General features: G+C 39.1%; 1 protein-coding gene across 1 annotated transcript; it reads right to left on the reverse strand.

Annotated features, from left to right (window-relative positions):
• Nucleotides 1-1,430: 1,430 nt before the first annotated feature.
• On the reverse strand, nt 1,431-20,980 carry RAB8B (RAB8B, member RAS oncogene family). The gene is made up of 8 exons (XM_072402081.1): nt 20,780-20,980; nt 11,271-11,331; nt 10,146-10,206; nt 9,835-9,912; nt 8,179-8,268; nt 7,961-8,026; nt 6,116-6,166; nt 1,431-5,395 (listed from the first exon to the last, which is right to left on the reverse strand). Exons 1-8 carry the CDS (start codon nt 20,901-20,903, stop codon nt 5,303-5,305), a joined length of 624 nt encoding a protein of 207 aa, XP_072258182.1. The 5' UTR covers nt 20,904-20,980; the 3' UTR covers nt 1,431-5,302.
• Nucleotides 20,981-21,424: the final 444 nt, after the last annotated feature.

A 21,424-nucleotide genomic window follows, 5' to 3' on the forward strand; every position in this document is an offset into this window, starting at 1 on the left:
ATATTAAGCAATGTATATGGTAATATAAACGCCTATGTATTATGATTCAGTGAAATGATCCTCTGGATTACTAAAATCTGTGATACACTGATTAGTAAAGAATTTATCCAACCAATAGAAGTGCAGCAAATACAATACTCAGGTGTTGTAAACTTGCCCCATCTAGTGGTCATTGTGCAGATCTACAGGTCAGGTACATATATTTTTTTACATTGGCAAACATGGAATTAAATGCACTAATTATAATACTCATCATCATCATCATCTACTTTTATTTACAAAGCATCAACACTATGCAGTGCTGTAGGACAAACTTGGACTGCAGATAAATGGTCTGCACACAAATCTGTTAACATGAATTCATAACGTTGTGAATTGCCCCTGGTCAAAAAAATGACAATTCTCACTTCAGTTTTCAGCAGTCTTTGCGCAACTTCCTCTTGCATTTCCTGTCATGAAGACTTAAAAATAAGATGAGCTGAGGTTGGAAGAGAACAAGTGCCAGGCTTCTATTCACATTTCATAAGAACGGTGCTAACCTCAGGACAATATCTTCTGCTATGCGTTTCTATTGCAGAATTCTGTAAAGTGATATACCTACCTCTAGACTGATGGGATAAAAAGAGTGTAAGGGTCACTTATAATTCAGAAGAAGGAGGGTTGCTAGGATTATATTACTTTACAAACAGCTGAATATAAAGAAATTTTCATTGATGTCCTTTTAGTTCTGAGATTTACGCAGCTCCTTCCCACTGTGCAACCCAAATGTTTTCAGGTGTATTGGTAACAGAAACGAAGTGGAAATCTTCCAGAGGTGAGGGTGTAAAAGAAGATTTTCCTCCCTTGTGGTCACCTCTTGTTTCTTGTTGTGTCTAAATCACAGGAAGTGAAGAAAAATCTCTCTTGGGACAGACATGAAAAATACTAACAATAGGGGATGCCTCTGCCCATCTACACGTCTCCTGTTAGCACATGAACACAGCAGCTTTCATACGTGTTACAGTCTGTTACAATGTCCTCACATTACACAATTTTGCTAAAACAAATTAGGACTGCATCATATTTATACATATTTGAAACCTTTTGAGAATTCATCAAAATAATTGTAAATCATATCATCCAAACTTGTTTCATTGACACAGATTATTCCTTCAGTCTAGCTGTAGATTTTATTCATGTTTGTTTTTTATTTGTTAAAACTCCTTTATCCACCAATGCAAATGCAAGAGATGGTCATATATGCTAATGGTATTGTCTGCAAATCAAATGCTTGATGCTCCCCTCCAGGTATATTGGAGAAATCTTCTGCAATTGTTCACCCAGCAACAACATTCAGTCAGAAAATTCCAAGACAAGCAACAGAACTCTCAGATTTCTGGACATCAAGCGTATGTGTGTATGTTGTCGTCAGAAAACACTCAGACCCCAAATTTTCTTAATTAGGATTTATTAGTAAAAGTTTATTATACATGTCCAATGGCACATTACAGAGATGTGCACTGACACAATGGCAGAAACAAGATAATTAGCAGTGTGCTCCTTGAAAGAAAAAACAATAAACTTAAAACAATAATGCAAGTCCCAAGTTAAAAAGTTGATAACTTAAGAAATACATTTTTAAATACTGAAAATGCAAAGTAGCTAACAAATGATTTAATCTAAAAAATACAGGCTCTGGGGAAGTTAAATCAGGAAAATAATACTTTCAAGCCATTTGTTTCACTAAGACAATGTGCAAAATAAAATTAAGACACAATCAGCAGCTTTAGATTTACAACACAGACTGACGTCATCCTGAGAATCCAAACAAGCTCAAGTACAATGGTGAGAGAAGTGGCAGAAAGGGTCAGAAAGTCCTGGAAGTTAAGGATTCCAAGCTCAAGCTTTTTTTGTTTTTTTTTCTTAAGGAAAAGGTAAAGAGCATAACATAAGCATCTCATGCACACGCACCACACATACTAAAGCAAGAACACCTATCTACAAACACTAGCTTGCAACACTGCTAACACAGATTTACCAGTGCAATATAAATCAGTGGTGAGCAGCCTGTGGACCAAGAACTCAAGCAGAGATCCAAAGTATTTTTTCCTCCTTATACCTCAAACCTTGGCTGAACCATACCTTTATTCTCACCAACACTTAGGCTACATACACACGTCACATGATTCTTGTCTTATGTTCTTGGCGTGTGTACAGTGATCGTCGCATGTTCATGGATCTGTTCTGGCGAATAACGGATGTAATACAAGTGAAGAGTGCAGCGGGGTGCTGCTACATCCTTCTCCCCCCTCCTCTCTTCATAGAGCAGAACAGTGCTGTATGTACAGCGCTCATTTAGTCTTTTGTCGTTGGAAAGGATCTTTCATGATCCTTTCCAATGACAAATTACCAAGTGTGTGTACGCGGCCTTACTGCTGCTGACTTTTATAGGCTCCTTCAGGTTACCAAAATTAAAATTAGAGCTAGGTTTCCTTGGGACAAATTAGAGACATGGTACTGGGTACAATTTGTTTTGGGTCCAAGCTTACCAGCATTTTAAGGTCTTATTCCTTTGGATAAAAAGCATTCAACCTTTTTTTGTTAATATGGGCTTGAGTGTCAAAGTGACATTTTGTGCTAAACCAACCTGACAGTTTGGATATGACCGCTGTTCATAAGCTCACAAGCAGTGGCAATTTATGTTGAGAACTTAAAATAAACAGACCATACTTGATCCACAGACTGCACCCCCTGAGCTTTAGTTCACAGCCAACAGAAAATTTGGGTTGGGAAAAGTAAAGAGTTGGGGGTAGTTCATACAATCATTTGGTTAGGTTGAACATTTTCCCTTTGTGAAATGATAAAATACATTATGTCTGGCTTTACAAAGCCCTTGAAGAGCTGCCACTTGGTTCTCTAAAGCTGTTTATCTTTACAACATACAGCCGTGTGCACAATAAACTCAAAACCTAAGCGTCTGAAGACCTGAAAAGCTTTTATTTGTAACACATATAGACTTAACACCTTCCTGGACTGGAACCTAAAGTTGAAGCCTGTAAACTTTTTTTTTTTTTTTTAATCTTTATTTGGTTTTAAATCAGCAGATATTTTATATATCCCAATACAATCAGTCTACATTTACTACATTTATCTACATTCCCTTTAGTGACCATCTTTAGGAAAAAAAGGGCTGAGCCTAAAGAAATATCAGTACTGCAGAAATAAAAGGATATAATTGGTCTAGCATGAGTAAAAGGGATGTGCTAGTGAGAAATGAAAGGCAGAAGTTTTTAAAATTGATATTTCACTAAAACAGACGGTCCGCTTACAATGACTTATCTAGGTCACCCTTGCCTTACATATTCAGTAAGTGGAAACAATACCTGAAAAGCAAAAGATTTACCTACAAAAGTTAGGCGACATGGAAATTGAAAGAAGAGCCAGAAAGTGTAAGCGTGCCTTGCATATTGGTGCCCTAAGTATTTTATGTTAGATGTAATTATGAGAGTTTGCCAGTATATCAGGCACCATGATAACTGTGAAACATTGTTTGACCTCCTATAGCTAAAAAGTGGGCAGTTGACATGTTTGGTGGGAGAAACCATATGATAACATTTCACTGAATATTATTGATTGAGAGGCAGCAATTCCAAGTAGGTACACCAGATGTAAAACATAGTTCCTCCTGTATGACAGAATCTAAAACATTCTGTAGGAGGAGTGCATTTATAAACACTTTACTTCAAAGGACAGTGCACATGGTAGTATGTAATAAAGTAGGAAAATAATATTTAAGTGAACCAGTGACATATCCTCTTTAGGCCAGTGCAACTTTTAAATATCACTTGAAAAGACAAAGTGAATTTATTAACCATGTCCTAATAACGGTGAGTCTCAGAGTATCTAGACAATCATGTATGAGGCACAAACATTTGCAAAAAAAAAAACTTTGACCACATATTAAGTGTTACAACCACAACTACCTCAGCAAAACAGCTTTAATTCCAAGAGCTGCCAAATACAAGTGTTGTATCTGGACAAACCTTCAATGGGATGAGCGCCCAACAACTCATTACTAATCCACCACTGTGAAACATTTGCAGAGTTTACACAACCTTTTATAATGAGCACATTAAGGACACAACGGCAGTCACTTCTATTCACAGTAGAGCATATGGAGTCATTGGCTTTCAGTTGACAGGCGAGTTGATGTTTCCATGTTTGCATTACTGGGAGCTTTACAACAGTCAAATTAAAAAAAATCTAAACTTGTGCTTATTATCACACACATACAATCAAATGGCTGAAAAGGCAGACAAGGACCAAGCATTCATTCTTAGGCAGACAATCATAAGAAATAATATGACAATATTCACATTGAAGCAGGTGACAGGTGATGGACAGTGCACTTACTGTTGGGTCTGGGAAGGCATGTTTGTTCATGGAGTAAGATTATGGTTTCTAGCTTAATAAGGGAAGCAAAATGCAAAGGTTACCTCATATGTGGCATCTAATGTAAATGAGAGGTCCATATCGACTCCCTCTTACAATGCGTGGTCAATGCAAGTGTTAAGTGCACAAAACACATTCAAACTAAATATACAATTCCTAACTGCTTTACAGAGGATATCATATTTATTTGCATCAGAGTAGCTTTAATATGGCTAAAATTCAGAATGTGTGCATGGGGTCTAAAGATGACACTGCATGATCAATACCACTACCCTGCAGACTAATCTTTTCTTGTTCCAATGATGTACCTACTTTTGTTGCACCCTGCAAATATCAACACTTTTTTTCCAATACATTGAAAAGTCCACAGGCAGCAAACAGGATTTATGGGTCTTGGAATAGCAAGAGATTACCATTGTATATTAATCAAGGCCACCCTGCTTTTTCCAGTCACGCTAATAAAACTGGTGAATTAAAACTGATAGCATGGTAGATCGTTAATGTTTACATAGGAATTTCTAGAAACATTTACCTAACCATGCCAGCTATCAACCAGAAATATTAAAAATAATGGTGCATTTTGAGAAGGGCTAAACACCTTCAAAAATGAAATAAATGAAGGCCAAAAAAAAAAAAAAAAAATGTTACACTTGTCCGTTTGTTCCCATGTTTTCTTTCAAAGTGTATGAAAAGGCTTCCCACAATAATCTTCCACTCCAGAAATCCATGTCAGCAACTGTCTCATATCTGGCTCTTTCAGCAAACTGCATGGTTTTTTCCCCAGAGGCCTTTGCAGCACCTGTGCTTGGCAAGAAGCCATTCGATCAGGTGTGCCACAGTCCATCTCCTTTCTTCCATGTGCTACAGTTTATCAAAGTAACACGCAACGAAAGAAACTGCTCTTCTTTGATGACTTCTCTGTAATTTTTACAGGACCTCCTCCACTCGGTGAGCTGCTTTCATTCTGAAAAAGAAAATGTTTAAATAGCCTAAATTTTAGGAGCTTCTAATTTTGCCAGTGTTGGCTTTACAGCAACAACTGTAAGGTATAGTCAAGCAAATTAAATGACTAACTTTAAGCAGGGCACAGTACGGTAGGGTTACCCCTTTGCAACACTGAATTTTAGTTATTTTTATTGGAGATTTCTCTACTCTTCCGGTCTGACACAAGTTTGGATAATTACTAGGCATAGTATACTGTGTCATGGATATCCCCCACGTCAGTTGAAGATGATTAAAGAAATGTCCTGCACTTACAGCTACCCATAGAGACTAAGCCCACACTGCAAGTAAAATGCTTGTTTGGGTCAAGGACACCAGATCATAGAAGCTTATTTACCGATTAGTAAAACATAGCCTGTTTTGGGCTGTGATCACAGCACTGCCATTATCACCTGTAATGCACGAAAACCTGTCCCATGGCATATGCTATCAAATCAAAGAAACTATACCACTGTACTGTTTTAGTGGTGTGAGTAGGAAAAATACACTTATATGGTAAATCCGCACTTGCTTTCCTAGCATTAAAAGAAGGGAACCCCTTTTTTTGGCATAGCGTTGGTGGTATAAAAAAATTGCTTTTATCTCCTCTGTGGGACTGCCATACCACAGTGTTAGATTTAACCTATTTCTGGAATTCAGTGTGAATGTATACTGCTTAAAAAACAAATAAATATATACACACCATTTTTCTGTTGAGTTTTGTCATGATGTCTCGGCCAAGAGTGAAAAATGCCTGAAAAAGAAAAAAGAAACCCTCAGTTGATCTCTGCATGTGAAAAGGTGACACTCTTGTGTATATATATAATATATATATATATATATATATATATAAAAACAAAACAACAAAATAAGCTTGTATGAATTTAAGATTTGTCTCTGTTTTTGCTCTGTATCTACTAAGAGAGGTCATATTACTACAGTTTCAAGTCTTCACACTACAAAGTGCTGAGCAGTCTATGTTTATTATATAGTAAATATATTATCTGTTACAGTACTGCATAGAATCAAACCCTAGCACAGCGTTACACATGTAGCATTATTTACATGAAAGCCAAAGAACTGAATAATTCCTATTCCATACAACACGCTGTCTGTAATCTAACATCAGGTCTGTGCAGAGAAATATAGCGATCACATGAGAGGAGTAGTATTATGGAAAGTCCTGTCCTGTCCACAATTCTACCCATGCCATGTAGGCTTTGAAAGGTAATTTGTATTTTAGGAGGGAATCTAGTGCTTCTACAGCTACAGTTTATGAAAATTAGGGAGAGGATTTCGAACCATTAAATTGAACAGAGAAAAATTGTAACCACTAGGTGGTGACATTGCAGTCTCCCCAGTTTTCTGCAAGAAATCAAATTTGAAACTCTCCTCCTAGGGCCTTCCATTCCATTCTGAGCTCATACAACTGATTTATTATTAATATTACACAGTATTAATATGGCGCTATCATATTATGCAGCGCTGAAAAACATGTCACTAGCTGTCCCTCAAACGAGCTCACAATCCAATGTCTCTACCATAATCAAATGTCTTTAACACAGTCTAAGGTTAATTTTTTTTGGGAAAGCCAATTAACCTAACTGCATGTTTTTGGAATGTGGGAGGAAACCCACACAAACACGGGGAGAACTTGCAAAATCCATACAGATAGTGTCTGGGCTGAGATTCAAATTTGGGACCTGGCACTGCAAAGGACAGAGTGATAACCTCTGAGCCAATGTGCTGCCCACTACATATACACAATGATGAAAAAATTAAACACCAAAAAGGCCCAAAATGTAATTTCTAAAAAGGTTTACCGAGCTAATTAGTTAGTAGGTTCAGACATGCTGTCCAATGTTCAAAGTCAAACTGCACGTGTAAAAGTACAGCGTTTAATGCTTCTGTGCATCTAGTACCCATCTATGTGACCTCAATGTATTTACATTGTATAGATCTATTTATATTATCCTTTATTTATAATGACCAATATAATATGCTGTGCTGTACAATAAGTAGGGGCTGCAGATGACAAACTTGCAGACAAGTACAAACTATCGCACAGGAGAAGAGGACCTGTCTATCTCACCTTTCAAAGCAGATGGTACTAGGGGTTACAATTTCAAATGTCATATACGACCATTGATGCTACTTTAGTGATAATTAGCATTGCTGTTTTAATTAACACATTTATCATTTGGTTTGCATTAAAGTACTTCCATTTTTTCCCTCTTTTTTGCCATACTTTTAAACATATCATCCATTTAGGACAAAAGCTTGGTGAACAATTTTGATCCACGTTTCAAAGCTCGGAAAAGAAGGGAGCCAGTTAAGCATTAGCAAACTATATATTTCTTCATTAATATGTGTAGATCACAGGCACCCTACAAAGAGTAAGTAGAGGAAGGATTTTCCTGGAGACGATATAAATTTGCAGCTCTACATGTGAACAATGTCTAAACAATGCAAAGTTATGAGTTAAAGGATGGCACTATATAAATCATTCTGCATAAGGTATTTATATGTACATTTGTTATGTACTTACCTCTTCCACGTTGATGCTAGACTTTGCACTGGTCTCAAGGAATTTGATTCCATAATCAATGGCAAGCTGGAATACAACATACAAAACGCATAAAAAACCAAGACATTTTCCCATCCTACCCAGCCAGCAGACATATGTCTTTTATTATGGAATGTTAGAACATTTCAAGCAGAGGAGAAAAACGCCCAGATCAGTGAAGCATAGAGATAGCCACTTACTTTCTCCCCCCTCTCTCGCGACACTTGTCTCTTGTCATTCATGTCACACTTGTTTCCGAGAATCATTCGTTCCACATCAGATGAAGCGTGCTGTGAGAGAATTGTGTGAATATATGTTAATTCAAAGTCACCTGTAGGTCTTTTCCCTAATGTAATTCTATCAATTTACCTAAATACTGATTAATACTTCCCATATAACTCTTTTTATTCCTTCATGTAACATCAACCAAATCAGTCTTTTCTAATGAAATTAAATTACTTTATTTTTATCCTGCAGAACCTCTCCACAGAACTCTAACAACGGAAGTTCCTTTACCCAAACTTCTGTTTTCTGTTATGATCATTGTACATATAATGCAGTCATGTGAACTGCTCTCCTAACTACATCTCCCTTCAGTACTATTTACCAGCACCTGTTCATGCATGCCCTTTAACAAACATAATTAATGCAGACATCATTGGGAATAGGAACTGCAATACAAGACTATGAAGTTGTTTTTTTTCCAGTTCTATGTGAATATATTAGATCTCAATGTTGCCAGGTTTTTTGGGGTGATCAGTGATGATCATTAGTTTTTACATGCCTGAACCAGTTGCATCCACACTAATGAAGACATTGGGCCCGATTTATTAAAGCTCTATAAGGCTGGAGACGATACTCTTATCAGTGAAGCTAGGTGAGCCAGCAAACCCGGAATGGATTTCTTCAAAGTAATTTGCTAGCAGATGTTTTGAATCCTAGACCAGAATTGCAGGATCACCCAGCTTCACTGATAAAAGTGTATCTTCTCTAGCCTTGAAGAGCTTTAAATAAATCAATTTGTGGGGGAAGGTGGTTACATTCTGCATACAGCATGATCGTGGGGACCAAGCATATCCACCCTAATATAGGAAGTGACATTCACAGATTTTATATTTTTATTTTTAATCTACTAATGATGACACCAGCTATAACAGTATCTAAGAAGCAAGGCAGGTAAAAGTAGAATTTAGTGACACTTTAAATACAAATTATACATATGTTGGCCTATGAAATAGGCTGCTAGTAACCTAGCCCCCCTCCACCTATTAAGTCATTGACTTGGAGCCTAAACCTCTAACAAGTCAGCAATATCAGGTCCCATATGTCTATTCTCAAAGACTTAATTTATTACTTCTTAATTTTATGTTTATTATCAGGCAGTTTCAGGTTTGTGTGGGTTTGTTCACACCACTTTCAACTCTGGAAAAGTCTCATTTTTCCCTGGAGAGTGAGTCCATGTAGGAATAAGCACTTCAGATTAAAGGCAGAGTGACCAGAGTGACAAAGCTAAAACCAGTGTAAATATCTGGCCTTCATGTTACATATGGTTTAGCAGGTGTCATGCAACATTTCAATTTTTGTGTTAATAAAAAATGCTGATACCCTCGAGGAGCTGTATGTACAAAGGAAGAATATGTTTAAACATGAAAACGACACCTGTGCATTGATGCGATGAAATAACAGTACTCACAGTGCTCAGTGAACACTCCTGCTATTATCCTAAATTATCTTTGTTTACAAGCTAAGCAACACTAAACAAATATAGAACTGTGGAATGAGCCATGTAAACAAAGCCAAATATAAAGATAAGACCATACTCAAATGCTCAAGGTTTCCACAGGACCAGCACTTACCTCCTCAATGTTCCTTATCCAGTTTTTAATATTGTCAAAAGATTTCTCATTGGTGATATCATACACCAGCATAATACCCTGAGAGAAAAAGAATTAATCCAGTGTTACAAGACAGGGCTATGGGAAACACAGAGAAGAGCTACAGACAATTGAATGAGTCAGATGTAAAGGTTACAGAAACAATAGAACATGTCATAGGAATGACTGACAAGAGGGAAAAGCCGAATTACAGGAAACCATTACATGAGGATCAACAAGTTTTATGAGGAGTGAGAAACATACTGCAACCACAAAAATAAAGCTTGGTTTACCATAGCTCCTCTATAATATGCTGTGGTGATGGTGCGGAACCTCTCCTGACCTGCTGTGTCCCTAAAAATAAAACCACACAAAAATTTTTATACATTCATTACAATACTCTTTATACAGGATGGAAATTTATTAACTGTAAATGAAAAAACTTTTAGGAGCCATTTATGACATTTTAATAATGAAAAAACATTTTATCACTAAGCTGGCAGCCTTTTAAAAAGATAATGAACAGCTTTTCAGTGCAAAGCTTTACTTAAAGAAATTAGTGCGCCCCCACACCTCAGTCTGTGGCTCCATTTCTTCTGCAATCATTGCCTGGCCACCAATATTAGGAAGTTGGGAGACGGCAGAGGAGCCTTACACACTAGGCTGAATCATTAGCTATTAACTTGCCTCTGGCGGCAGCTATCTGGTCTGGCTGCAGAACACAATGTGGGTGCTTGGGGTGATGGTGGGGGCACAGTGAGCAAAGTATAACATTTCTAATATTTTTGTGCAGTCTGCAGGGACAGTCAAATGCCATGTAAACAAATACACAAAACATACCCTTGAAGTGGGGCTCCCTCCAAACAGAAAGGGTTAAATATTTTTTTTGCCTAGGTGAACATGCCTAGAATGAACAAAAGCACTTTTACTGGCTTATGCTTTGATGCCCCAAGCTGTGACCACTCTTTGTCCTGCATTGTATCACTCTTTGTCCTGTATTGACATCAGGTCTGCCCCCACTAGACCCCTCCAAAAGCCTCTGTACCCCAAGCTGACAAGTTTAAGTGTAGTGAGCCACAGGAGGGCAAATATTGAGTATTCACTGCCCTCTTGTACAGGTAACAGTGGGTTAAAACATTTATTTAATTATATTTTTTTTTTAATTTTGACAGGTTCCTTATGTTATCTTTTATTGTAAGGCAGTTCTCCACAATGCATGACATGTGTGCTGTGGTGCAGGTGCATAACCTACTATTGTCTTAATAAATAGTATCGCAGTGCAAAGGCAACTTTTTCAAGTAGTGGTCAAATATCAAATGGGGTGAAAGGAAAAGTTTTATAAACAAAGAAAACAATTAGTAAAAAAGTAAAATGTTTGAGATAATATCATAACATCGCTCTGGATGGATTGAACATACCATATCTGAAGTTTAATCTTCTTTCCATCTAATTCTATGGTGCGGATTTTAAAATCAATACCTAAAAATATAATTAGGAAAAAAAACTTTTGGTTAGATTAGATATCAAGTGGTGACATGTTTACACAAACACGGCATACTTCTTTTGTTTAGAGCAGGAAGTGGCCTATGTGCGTCATGCATTGTGCAGAAAGTTCACAGACCACTTCCTGTAGAACATAACCCAGGCCTGCTCACTGCACACACGGCTATTACATGCAGCACAGGGTTTCAATGTCATGCAAAACAAATTAGCAGTTTCCCGAAAGGAAGAAAAGTTTAAATAAAACCTACTGCCAAACATCCAGTAATTACCTAACAACATTCTCGCTTTAGTGTCACTGACTAAACAGCTTGCAGCAGATGTAACCCTCAATGTGAGTGACAGAACAGGAAGACTCACAGTTCTGCTTCGCCTCATTAATGACAACTAAAAACTGTCAGACTATATTGTGTACTTGTGTCTAAGATAACACTTATGCAATATAAAAATGTAAAAACATGACAATCATTGCCACTAAGGTATATGCATATTGTCAACAAGTATAAAAACTTTAAACCAAGCCCTTGCTGACTTTTACAGCTGCAGGCACTGTGGAGTAATTCATCCTCAAAGATCACAGCAGAGTCCATGAAGTGTCAGGGGCTGTTTGTGTACATAAGATGGCCTGCAGGCTGTCCGTCCGCTCATTGATGATGTAAACTTTGACAATTTTTTTTTTACGTGACATGCAGCTACAGTGGTCAGTAGAAATAAAGTTAGATGGCCCATTTAAAATAGGTGGGCTGTAATGCACTAAAAATATCAGTCTTGCTATTTTTTGTAGCCTACTGCAACACACACTAAGATAATTTTTATTTAAGCTGGGTGGGAAGAAGCTGTAGGCAGGTGGGGGGTCCCAGTATATGACGCCTTACTTTTCAGTAACCACCCAAAAACAGCCGGGTGGTGCTATTTCAAAAGGCTCTTCTCACATAACGTAAACTCACATACAGGGAGCGAACACTGCCCCAGTATTTATGACCACAATTACAACCCTCAGCACCAACGCCAGTGGAAGCAATAGAACCCCCTAACAATAACCCCATCATTTGTGTAAGTGGATACATTAACCCCCAGCTGCAGAGATAGATAGATTAGATAGATTAGATAGATAGATAGAGTGGTTACGGGACAGGGAAAGTTCAGCAGCAGTCTAATTAGCCAATAGTTCTGCTCTCTCCTTCAGTCAGCATTTAGCATGAACTCTAACAATATAATGTCTCCTAGTGCTGCCACTCTCTCTGTTCTAATATACAAAGGATTACAAGAGTATAAAGTCTGTTTCAAGTACTTATACTACCACCACTTACAATGAATGCAATAATTTTTTCATGATCACATAAATACATTTTTATATCTTCCTGGAGGTAAGTTTTAATCAAATTGAAATCTTTCAAAAGAATAAAGATCAAACTACAGAAAAAGCACAGGAAAAGAACAGATCAGCTTGCATGTCATTTTTTTTATCCATTAACATAATAATCAATATGGGATTATTATTAATATTAATAATATACAGGATTTCTAAAACACCAACTTATTACGCAGCACATAATAGGGGTTGCAAATGACAGATACGGATGGAGGAGAGGACCCTGCCCAGAAGAGCTTACAATCTATGAGGTGAGGGAAGCATCACACTATAGGACGGAAGGACAATCAATATTTAGGAGGCAATGATGTCCATATTATAGTTGTAATACACAAGACTATATATATAGGGAGAGAGGCTCTTCTGCTTTAACCTGTATGAGCAGCTAAAATGTGTACACCCCAATACTTAGCTTCCCATGAAGAGTTATGTAATATGGAAAGTGTACAGGATGTTAGCTGGATCTGAGTAATCCTTTCCAATGCATGGGACAGTCCCAATAAGGTGCTTACACTGCATCTCTCTTACACAATAGAGAAACTTCCAATTAAAAAGAGGAAGCGATGCCAGATGCAGCCAAAGGGTACAAATAGTCCTTTTAAAGCAGGATTAACCAAACCAACATCCAAGATTTTAATGAGGGCATTGATTACTCATAAGCAGATTGTTGCTTTTCTAAAAATAAAGCTGGGGGGGGGACAAAAAAACATGACTTTTCACACCTTTGCCAGGCCTTGCTGTGCTGAGATATAAAGTTACCATCTGCGATATAGTTAATTTAAGAAAAGCTAGAAGAAATTCTGCCAAGAGGGAAATCTTTAGAGCAGGAAGAGGCGGAGGTCAGGGGTAGCAGGAAGGTGATGGGGTTAGATGATAGAGTAAAGACAATGTGACCACTCTGGAAATCCCCAAACGCACTTCATACTGCAGATAACACAGCTATAAACAAAATCCACTACTACATTTGATCCCTCGGAACTTCACCGAGGGTGATCTCTGGGTAGTCTTGAATGTCAGTTTATATGAAGCGGATCTATGACACGGTACTATAGTACATAGGTAAATATCTGTTAAAGGTCACAGGAACCGCGCTGGCAATGAAAGAGTGGGAGTACGATTTATTTTAGATGGCTAGGAGAGCGACCTGCCAGCAATTGATGTACAGCAGAGGAGTGGGTGTATATGCCGTGTTACCATGGAGGAAAAGCTCAAATACAGCCATAGTGAGTCATCACCGCTCCGATTTGCACGCTGTACCACTGCGTTTGTATGTAACATTATGCACACAGATAGAACAGATTAGGTGAAAGGCCCCCTCAATTATCTCTAATCCCAGCAGCCTCAATTATTATGTGTTCCGTGTTATTCATTGCAGGTGCAACAAGGAGGCAAAAGGAACACCTTGGAAGTATTATGGCAACATTGTTAGTACATACCTAGCGGTGGGACTACATGAATCTATGATATGAACACACAAAATCTAGGTAGCACCTAAAAAGGTACTGATAAACACTAAATGATTTGGAGGGAAAAAAAGATGTTGAATTAAAAAAATTTTTTTGTAAAGCAAAGACCATTGGCTCGAGAGGCTTTATTAATTATTTATTTTAGTGAGCCAACCAGCCCTGAAATTAATCATAATGGCACATGTATACACACGTATGATGAGTTCAGCTGTAAACTCAGGGAAAAGACAAAACTACCCTTGCAGTGGCCTTCTCCCTTCCCAAATTGGGGAGGGGGGGCATTGAGGAAACTTTAAAAAGCTCCTTCACACTTCTTACTTTTCACTCCCCAGGCTTCCTTCTCTCCTGTAACCAGTCCCCCTAAGCTTTCAGCAATCCACCCATCAGTTGCAGGCCTCTGATGTCATCACATACAATGCAGGATCAGTGGTCCTGCACGGAAATAGAGGATGTCAAAGTCCTGCCCACAACCCTGGGCATCAGAAGAAGGGGGTGAGCCCCGGCTGCTAGGGGAGCAAGGGTTGGATCTAGTTTGTTGAGTCCCTGCAGCAGTTAGATAAATAATCAAGTCATATGGAAAGTTCTTCTATTCTCCATACAGTTGGCATCTGAGAAACTTAAGGTCTCCATTAATAAATTCTAATATTATAAATACACAGTATCATTTTTTACAAAGTCCTGAAGTTTAGGCAATGGTTGAGAGGATGCCATCAGTCTACAGCAGACAGAAGGAAGCTGGATTTCCTCTCCCAGTGATCAGATTACAACATTGTATCTATGTAATAAGTGACAAGGTGAAAGGCTGCAGCAGGGCTTTGTCAGACTTTACCATAAGAAAGAACAGCACAGGCACCAGAATTACTATGATTCGGTCATCTCAGTCTTAAAAGCAGATGCAGACCCTTGATGATGCCTATACAAAGATGATGCTAGTGAGAGAATCACATGAAGGCAGAGGGTGGTACAATCATTGGGAGAGATAATAAATACCTGTAAGTGTTACACATACATAATACTCAGCAAGAATGGACAGAAAAATATATATCTGCTGTCAGGTCCATGTTGATAAAGAAAAAAATACGTGGCAGATGAAAATCATTTCTCAGTAATATAGTTTAGAAATGACGGAAACACATCAATATTAAAGTCGAATACAATCTATCCAACCGAGGAGTGGAAAAATAGCAGTTCAGGGAGAGTTCTAAAATCAGCCCATGATTTAACAGCTCTGACATCTAAATCCACGCTGTGAAGTTCTGATGAACTACAAACATGTGGTGATGTTGCAGGTCCACTCCATGGCTGATGTAGCACAACACTAGCAATAGGTGAAGATGAAAGAAAGCAGAAAATCATGCAATCTACTGCTGGTATTACTTTTAAAACAGATTCGCACAACCAAATTTTGTTTATCAATTAGGCCTACTGATCACAAGGATTCAAATTTAGGCCCACCAGGACCAGATACCTGTTCTCAAGTTGTAGTGGTAACTTGAGGAACAATTCATCAACTGGCAGGTTAGAAAACTTGTTTGGAAGTTATTCTTCCCGCTACAATCCCAGACATGAACTTCTGTGCTCAGCCCATTTAATTGTGTAACAATACAAGCAATTTAACCAGACGGCAGTCCCATCATTTCAGCTGACCATGAGAGTCTACAAGAGGCATGGGATTGCCAAACTGACACTGCCATTAATGCAAAGTGTAATAAATGTAAAAGATAACTATACCTTTATAATATAGGATACCTCTACATGGAGGAGTATAACAGTACGGGTGGTAACTTGAAGAGTAGTTATATAAAAGTGTTGACATAATCCTTCAAGTCTTTGCTGCAGTGCTCAGGAACAAGGAGCAATGGAAGAGCCATGTTATATATGTTTTTTTTTTCTTAATTTGTTGCATGTTGCAAGTCCCTTCATATTAAATAGGATGCCTTAACACAAATTAACATGTTTGCATCAATGCACTGCAACAGAAACCTTAAAGAAAATGTTATCAGGCAGGGCTTTTTTTTTTTTGCAGAAAGGGACAACCAATCTCCCTTCTGAAATAAGAATTCTTATCTGCCTGATTGCTTTCTCTAGCAATCAAAATCACTGATTTGCTTTGCCAGGTTACCTGGTACATAGTACCTCTTTAGCACTTGGGACTGAATGAACTCCCGTGCTCCTGTGCAGAATTTATGTTATCCCGACCCCGCCAATTGGCTAAAGATTGCACCAAGGAAAAGAAGATGGTGGTGCCTGAGACAGGGGAGTATAAACAGGGTTTATTTCTGCTTCTGAACATATTCTGAGAGAATATGGAAGAATTTCTGATCTGCTTCAAAGAACTCTTTTTGAGTAGTTGGTGTTCTAAATCTTCTGTCTTTAATACCTTCTGAATCATTGACCATGTCTGCCACCAAAACCAGGAGTTCCAGAAACCAGCATTTCCCCACCCACACCTCAGTACTGATCACTGAAGCACTCATCAAGCAGACATACGGCTTGTCATTGCAGACACACTTTACAAACTGGTTTCAATAGTTTCTGAGTCATTGATCTGAAGCAAATAAGAAGACCATGAAAGTGAAAGAAAAGTCAGAAGTCCTTATCTGCATAGGTGTTACAGATCAGCATATTGCAAAGAGAAATGGCATTTTCAGAAGAAGTCAGCAATGGCTGCCTCCATGTGCCAGTCATGGCAGGTTTCCCTTTCCATAGCCAGCATACATCGAATTCTACGATTAGGTGCGTGATGTCATTTAAGGACCCGACTTCTGAGTATTAATAATCTAATCTTTCCAAACCTAGGGTTCCTCCAGAGGTTGCTGGGGGTTCCTTGAGCAATGGACACTTGGCACCTCTCAGGTCAGTTTAGGTGGCACCAATGACCTTTTTGGTTATCTGTAAGGGTGGCATTCTTCCCAATGGCCAGCAATGTAAAAGACATTCTTCTTCCTGACCACCACACTAATGTACTGTGAGAGGAGGATAAACAATTATAGCAGGGGGTCCCTAGGATCTAAAAGTTATTTGTTAAAAATATCACAAAAAGTTGTTTTAATCCTTGATGGAAATCCATTGTACAGAAAAGGGCACTGCTTGGGTTTCTAAGGGACTTAACATTTGATATTAAAGTGCACCTGTCACCTAGCTGTAATAAATCTATGAAATAATACCAGTGACATTGGAGCTGTATTCATAGACTAGAACAGTGATAAAGCAATCACCTAATAAGTGATAGCTGGGAAAGATCAATATACATTCTACAAACATATATATCCAACACTGACACAATGCTGCTGCTGACCTCCCTCAGAAATCTTTAGTTTTCTGCGCTACTCCAGCTTCAGTACCTGCCCTGAAAAGTCAGAGCTCCTTATCGGCAAACTTCCAGGTCAGTGGAGGTACTGAAACCATTTGATCAGCATGACAGTCATAAGATTATAATTATTGGGAAGGGAGCTCAGCAATGGGTTACAGCAGCTTGCTGATTGCAGGCTACAACATACAAGAAACTAGAAAACACTCTGCAGATAATCGTGCCAGAGTCTGCAGTGTCCGAATACATTCACCCTACAGTATATGTGTGATTCACTCTATTTTTACTGAATGGCAAACTGCAGATCAATGCTATCCCAAAACACAACATGGACAACACTGGAACACAACAATGTCACATACATGTCATCCAGCTACACAAATACTAACATTATAAAAGTCAAATCACCACCTCACTGAACACACCGGTCACCCATGGTGGACAAGGCCAGCGCATACAGAACTTTTGGTGGAAAGTCAATGAATGTGCCCGAATCTTCTGGTGCCCGCTACACAATAGCTGCTTCATATTGTGATACTGACAGTGACACAGGAATAGGAGAGGACCCTGCCCCGAAGAGCTTACAATCTAGGAGGTGGGGAAGTAACACACAATAGGAGGGGGGGGGATATGGAGTGGTAGGAAGTAGTGGGGGTTTTAGGAGACGGGTAGGCATGTTTAAAAAGTTGGGTTTTGAGTGCTCTTTTAAATGAGCAGAAAGTAGGAGCAAGCTGAATGGGACGAGGAAGACCATTCCAGAGAGTCGGGGCAGCTCTAGAAAAGTTTTGCAGTCATGCATGTGAGGAAAAATATGTTCCTTTATGGATAAAAGTTTGGTGAAAATATTTATGAATATACCCAATAGTTTCTCCCTTTCCTAAACCAGCTCATGTCACGGATTCACCCAACAGATTGCAGATTGTGAAAATCTTTTCTTTTATCTTTTAATTGTGAGGGAAACAAACGTAAGTCCCAGGGAGACAGGAAGATCACAGGATAGGGCACAGACCTAAAGATATGACGCCATTCAGAGGATGACTCCAGTCCAAAGGCAAAAGGGCGGCCAGGTTACTGGATTTACCAAGGAAACGATGGAACGCAAGGTAAAATACAACTCATTAAAGATAAGAGTGAAGCCAGGGGATTGGACAAAAGAAAAGGAATAAAAAAAGGACATATCTCAAACAGATAGCACCTGGTAAGAAATTAAAGATTAAATAGTGTACAAGACGTGGACAAGAATGCTCAGAAGAAATACAACTTACACTAATCATAAAATGTACAATCACTGTATAATGTACTTTGGACATCATGACCCTGTATAATAAAGACAAAGCTAAATAATCCATTCAATGTGTACTGGGTCCAGGGCCTTGGACTATGTAGATGATCTCTAGGAAATAGTACAATCACAGATTTATAAATCCCACAAGAAATCCATACATTGCTGCAAACTCCTTCAGAAAACTTTCTCAAGCATACGCACTCATGCTGCAAAATAAGCAGCTAACTGTTACTTTCTACTTCTGCCTAGAGTTAAAAAAAGTTAAACCCCCAGTGATTCTTCTTTTTGTTTTTGCCATATTTTTCATTTGGGATATTTCCCTTCTCTTCCTGACCTACAGAGACAACAGGAAGTGAAAGGATTCTTCACAATAAGAGGGGGTTTTCAGTCTATGACTGTTGTCCCCATTGGGAGATTTCATCTCTCCTCCTATTCCGGTGACATTTCCAACATTTTTTGGTTTCCCAGCACTTTGTCTCTCAATGATAAATAGAGATTATGAATCGCCCCAGTGGGGACACAGACAGATCTTCTTCATACACATTATTAAATTAATAAAATGTAAGTAGTTCTCTTATCAGACAGAACTGTAAAAAGTATAGACAGGAAGACGAGTAATATAAAAACTACACAGGAAAGAAAAAATCCCCCGAAAACACAAAGCATTATATTACCAGAAATGTTATAAAATGTCCCGATACTTATATAAATACATCTAATACCATTAACCCTTTAATGGAAGGGCTCCTGCCTGAGCTGCAAAGGTTAAAGGCTCCTATTTTATTATTATTAAACAGGATTTATATAGCGCCAACATATTACACAGCGCTGTACATTAAATAGAAATACATGAAACAAATGACAGACAGATACAGACAGTGACACGGGAGGAGGAGCCTGCATTCATCTATGGGAACATTACCAAGCATTATACTTACCCCTCGCTCCCCAGAAGCCGCTTCTCCTTGGCTTTCCATTGGTTGCAGGTTTTGATGATGTCACAATACAATGCAGGATCAGCAGTCCTGTATTGTAAGTGGGGCCACAAACGCCAATCCAAATCCTGGAGGTAAGAGGACAGCGGGACAGTATTGTGACATCATCAGAGCCTGCAACCAATGGAAAGCAAGGAGAAGCGGCTTCTGGGAAACATGAGAAAAGGAAGCCTGGGGGAGCGAGGGCTACGCTTAATGCTTGGTAATGTTCCCATAGATGAATGCATGCTCCTCTCCTCCTCCCGTGTCACTGTCTGACATTTGTTTCATGTATTTCTATTTATTGTACAGCGCTGCACAATACGTTGGCGCTATATAAATCCTGTTTCTTAATAATTAAATAAGAGCCCTTAAGTGTGTGTGGGGATGGGGGCCTCCGCAATGATTTCTGTTTCCCCCCCAGAGTTTCCTGCCATCAATTGAATATCAGTTTACACATTCCAGGCAATAAATGTGACCTATAGAATGTCTGAGAAAAGCATGCCGCCATCTGATTGGTCAAAAGGATTTATCCAATGTCAGAAACTGGTAGCTGTTATGTAGAACCAGAACAATAGGGAGGGTTAGATCTCCTGCAGCCTGTGCAGATTCACCCTGATGAATGTAGTCAGTGAACCTGAAAGTGATGGCAGATCCAAGAATCAACAGAACTGGAGATCACGTGATGGAGGGGCTGCTTTGGTGACACCTAAGTGGTTTCCAGTACAGGAAGTGAAGGAATTTTCCACCAGGGGACACAGCCCATAAACCTGCCAGGTGTTTAACCCTTCCATACTCTATTGGGAAAAATACACATAGCTCTGGGCTATACATGGTTGCTATGGGTTTCATGGCTTTTATTATTCTCCCGCGGGTAATATGAAGTCATGACAGATGGGGCTGGCTGGGCGGGAGAGGAATGCGGGATTCCTGGTCACAAGAAGCATCTGAGGAGAACACACGCAGGGTAACAGCGAATTGATGGAGGAAGTGAGCGGTGGGTGTGGCCATGGCACTCACCGATGGTGGAGATAAAGGTGGTGTTAAAGGCGTCCTCGCTGAACCTGAAAAGCAGGCACGTCTTCCCGACCCCGCTGTCCCCGATCAGCAGCAGTTTGAACAGGTAGTCGTACGTCTTCGCCATCTTCACACTTTCCTCCCTGGGAACAGGAGCCACCGCCGGCCCGCGGGGACCGATCACACCAATAGGATGCCGGTATGGGGGACTCTACCAATTACGTCAGCTTTCCTTCCACCCACTCGCCAATAGCAAAGGAGAGGCGGGACACCAAAGGCCGGTGTCACCCCGGAGACGGGTGACGCGCCCATACTATCCCCGCCTCTCAAACCTAATTAGTTGTACTAGCGCAAAGCGATGTGGGAAATGTAGTTCTCTCCGTGATAACTGTGGTGACGAGGTGGTCACGCCTTGCATGCGTGTTTCTAATTGGTCAAAATTCAGGAAAGTCTCATGGGATATGTAGTACTGTACTGAAGAAGTCAATTATGGCGCTATTGCTCTCCCTAGTGTGTAAAATGAGCATTTGAAGGCAATATTATTAAAAAAAATAAACATATGAAGTTGTAGTTTTATTAAGTAAAGTTATGCATACATTGTAATATATATACATTATCATGGATTTTGTAAACTTTGCTGTAGAAAAT

This window comes from Pyxicephalus adspersus, chromosome 2, assembly GCF_032062135.1.
Source record: "Pyxicephalus adspersus chromosome 2, UCB_Pads_2.0, whole genome shotgun sequence".
Classification (NCBI taxonomy): Eukaryota; Metazoa; Chordata; class Amphibia; order Anura; family Pyxicephalidae; genus Pyxicephalus; species Pyxicephalus adspersus.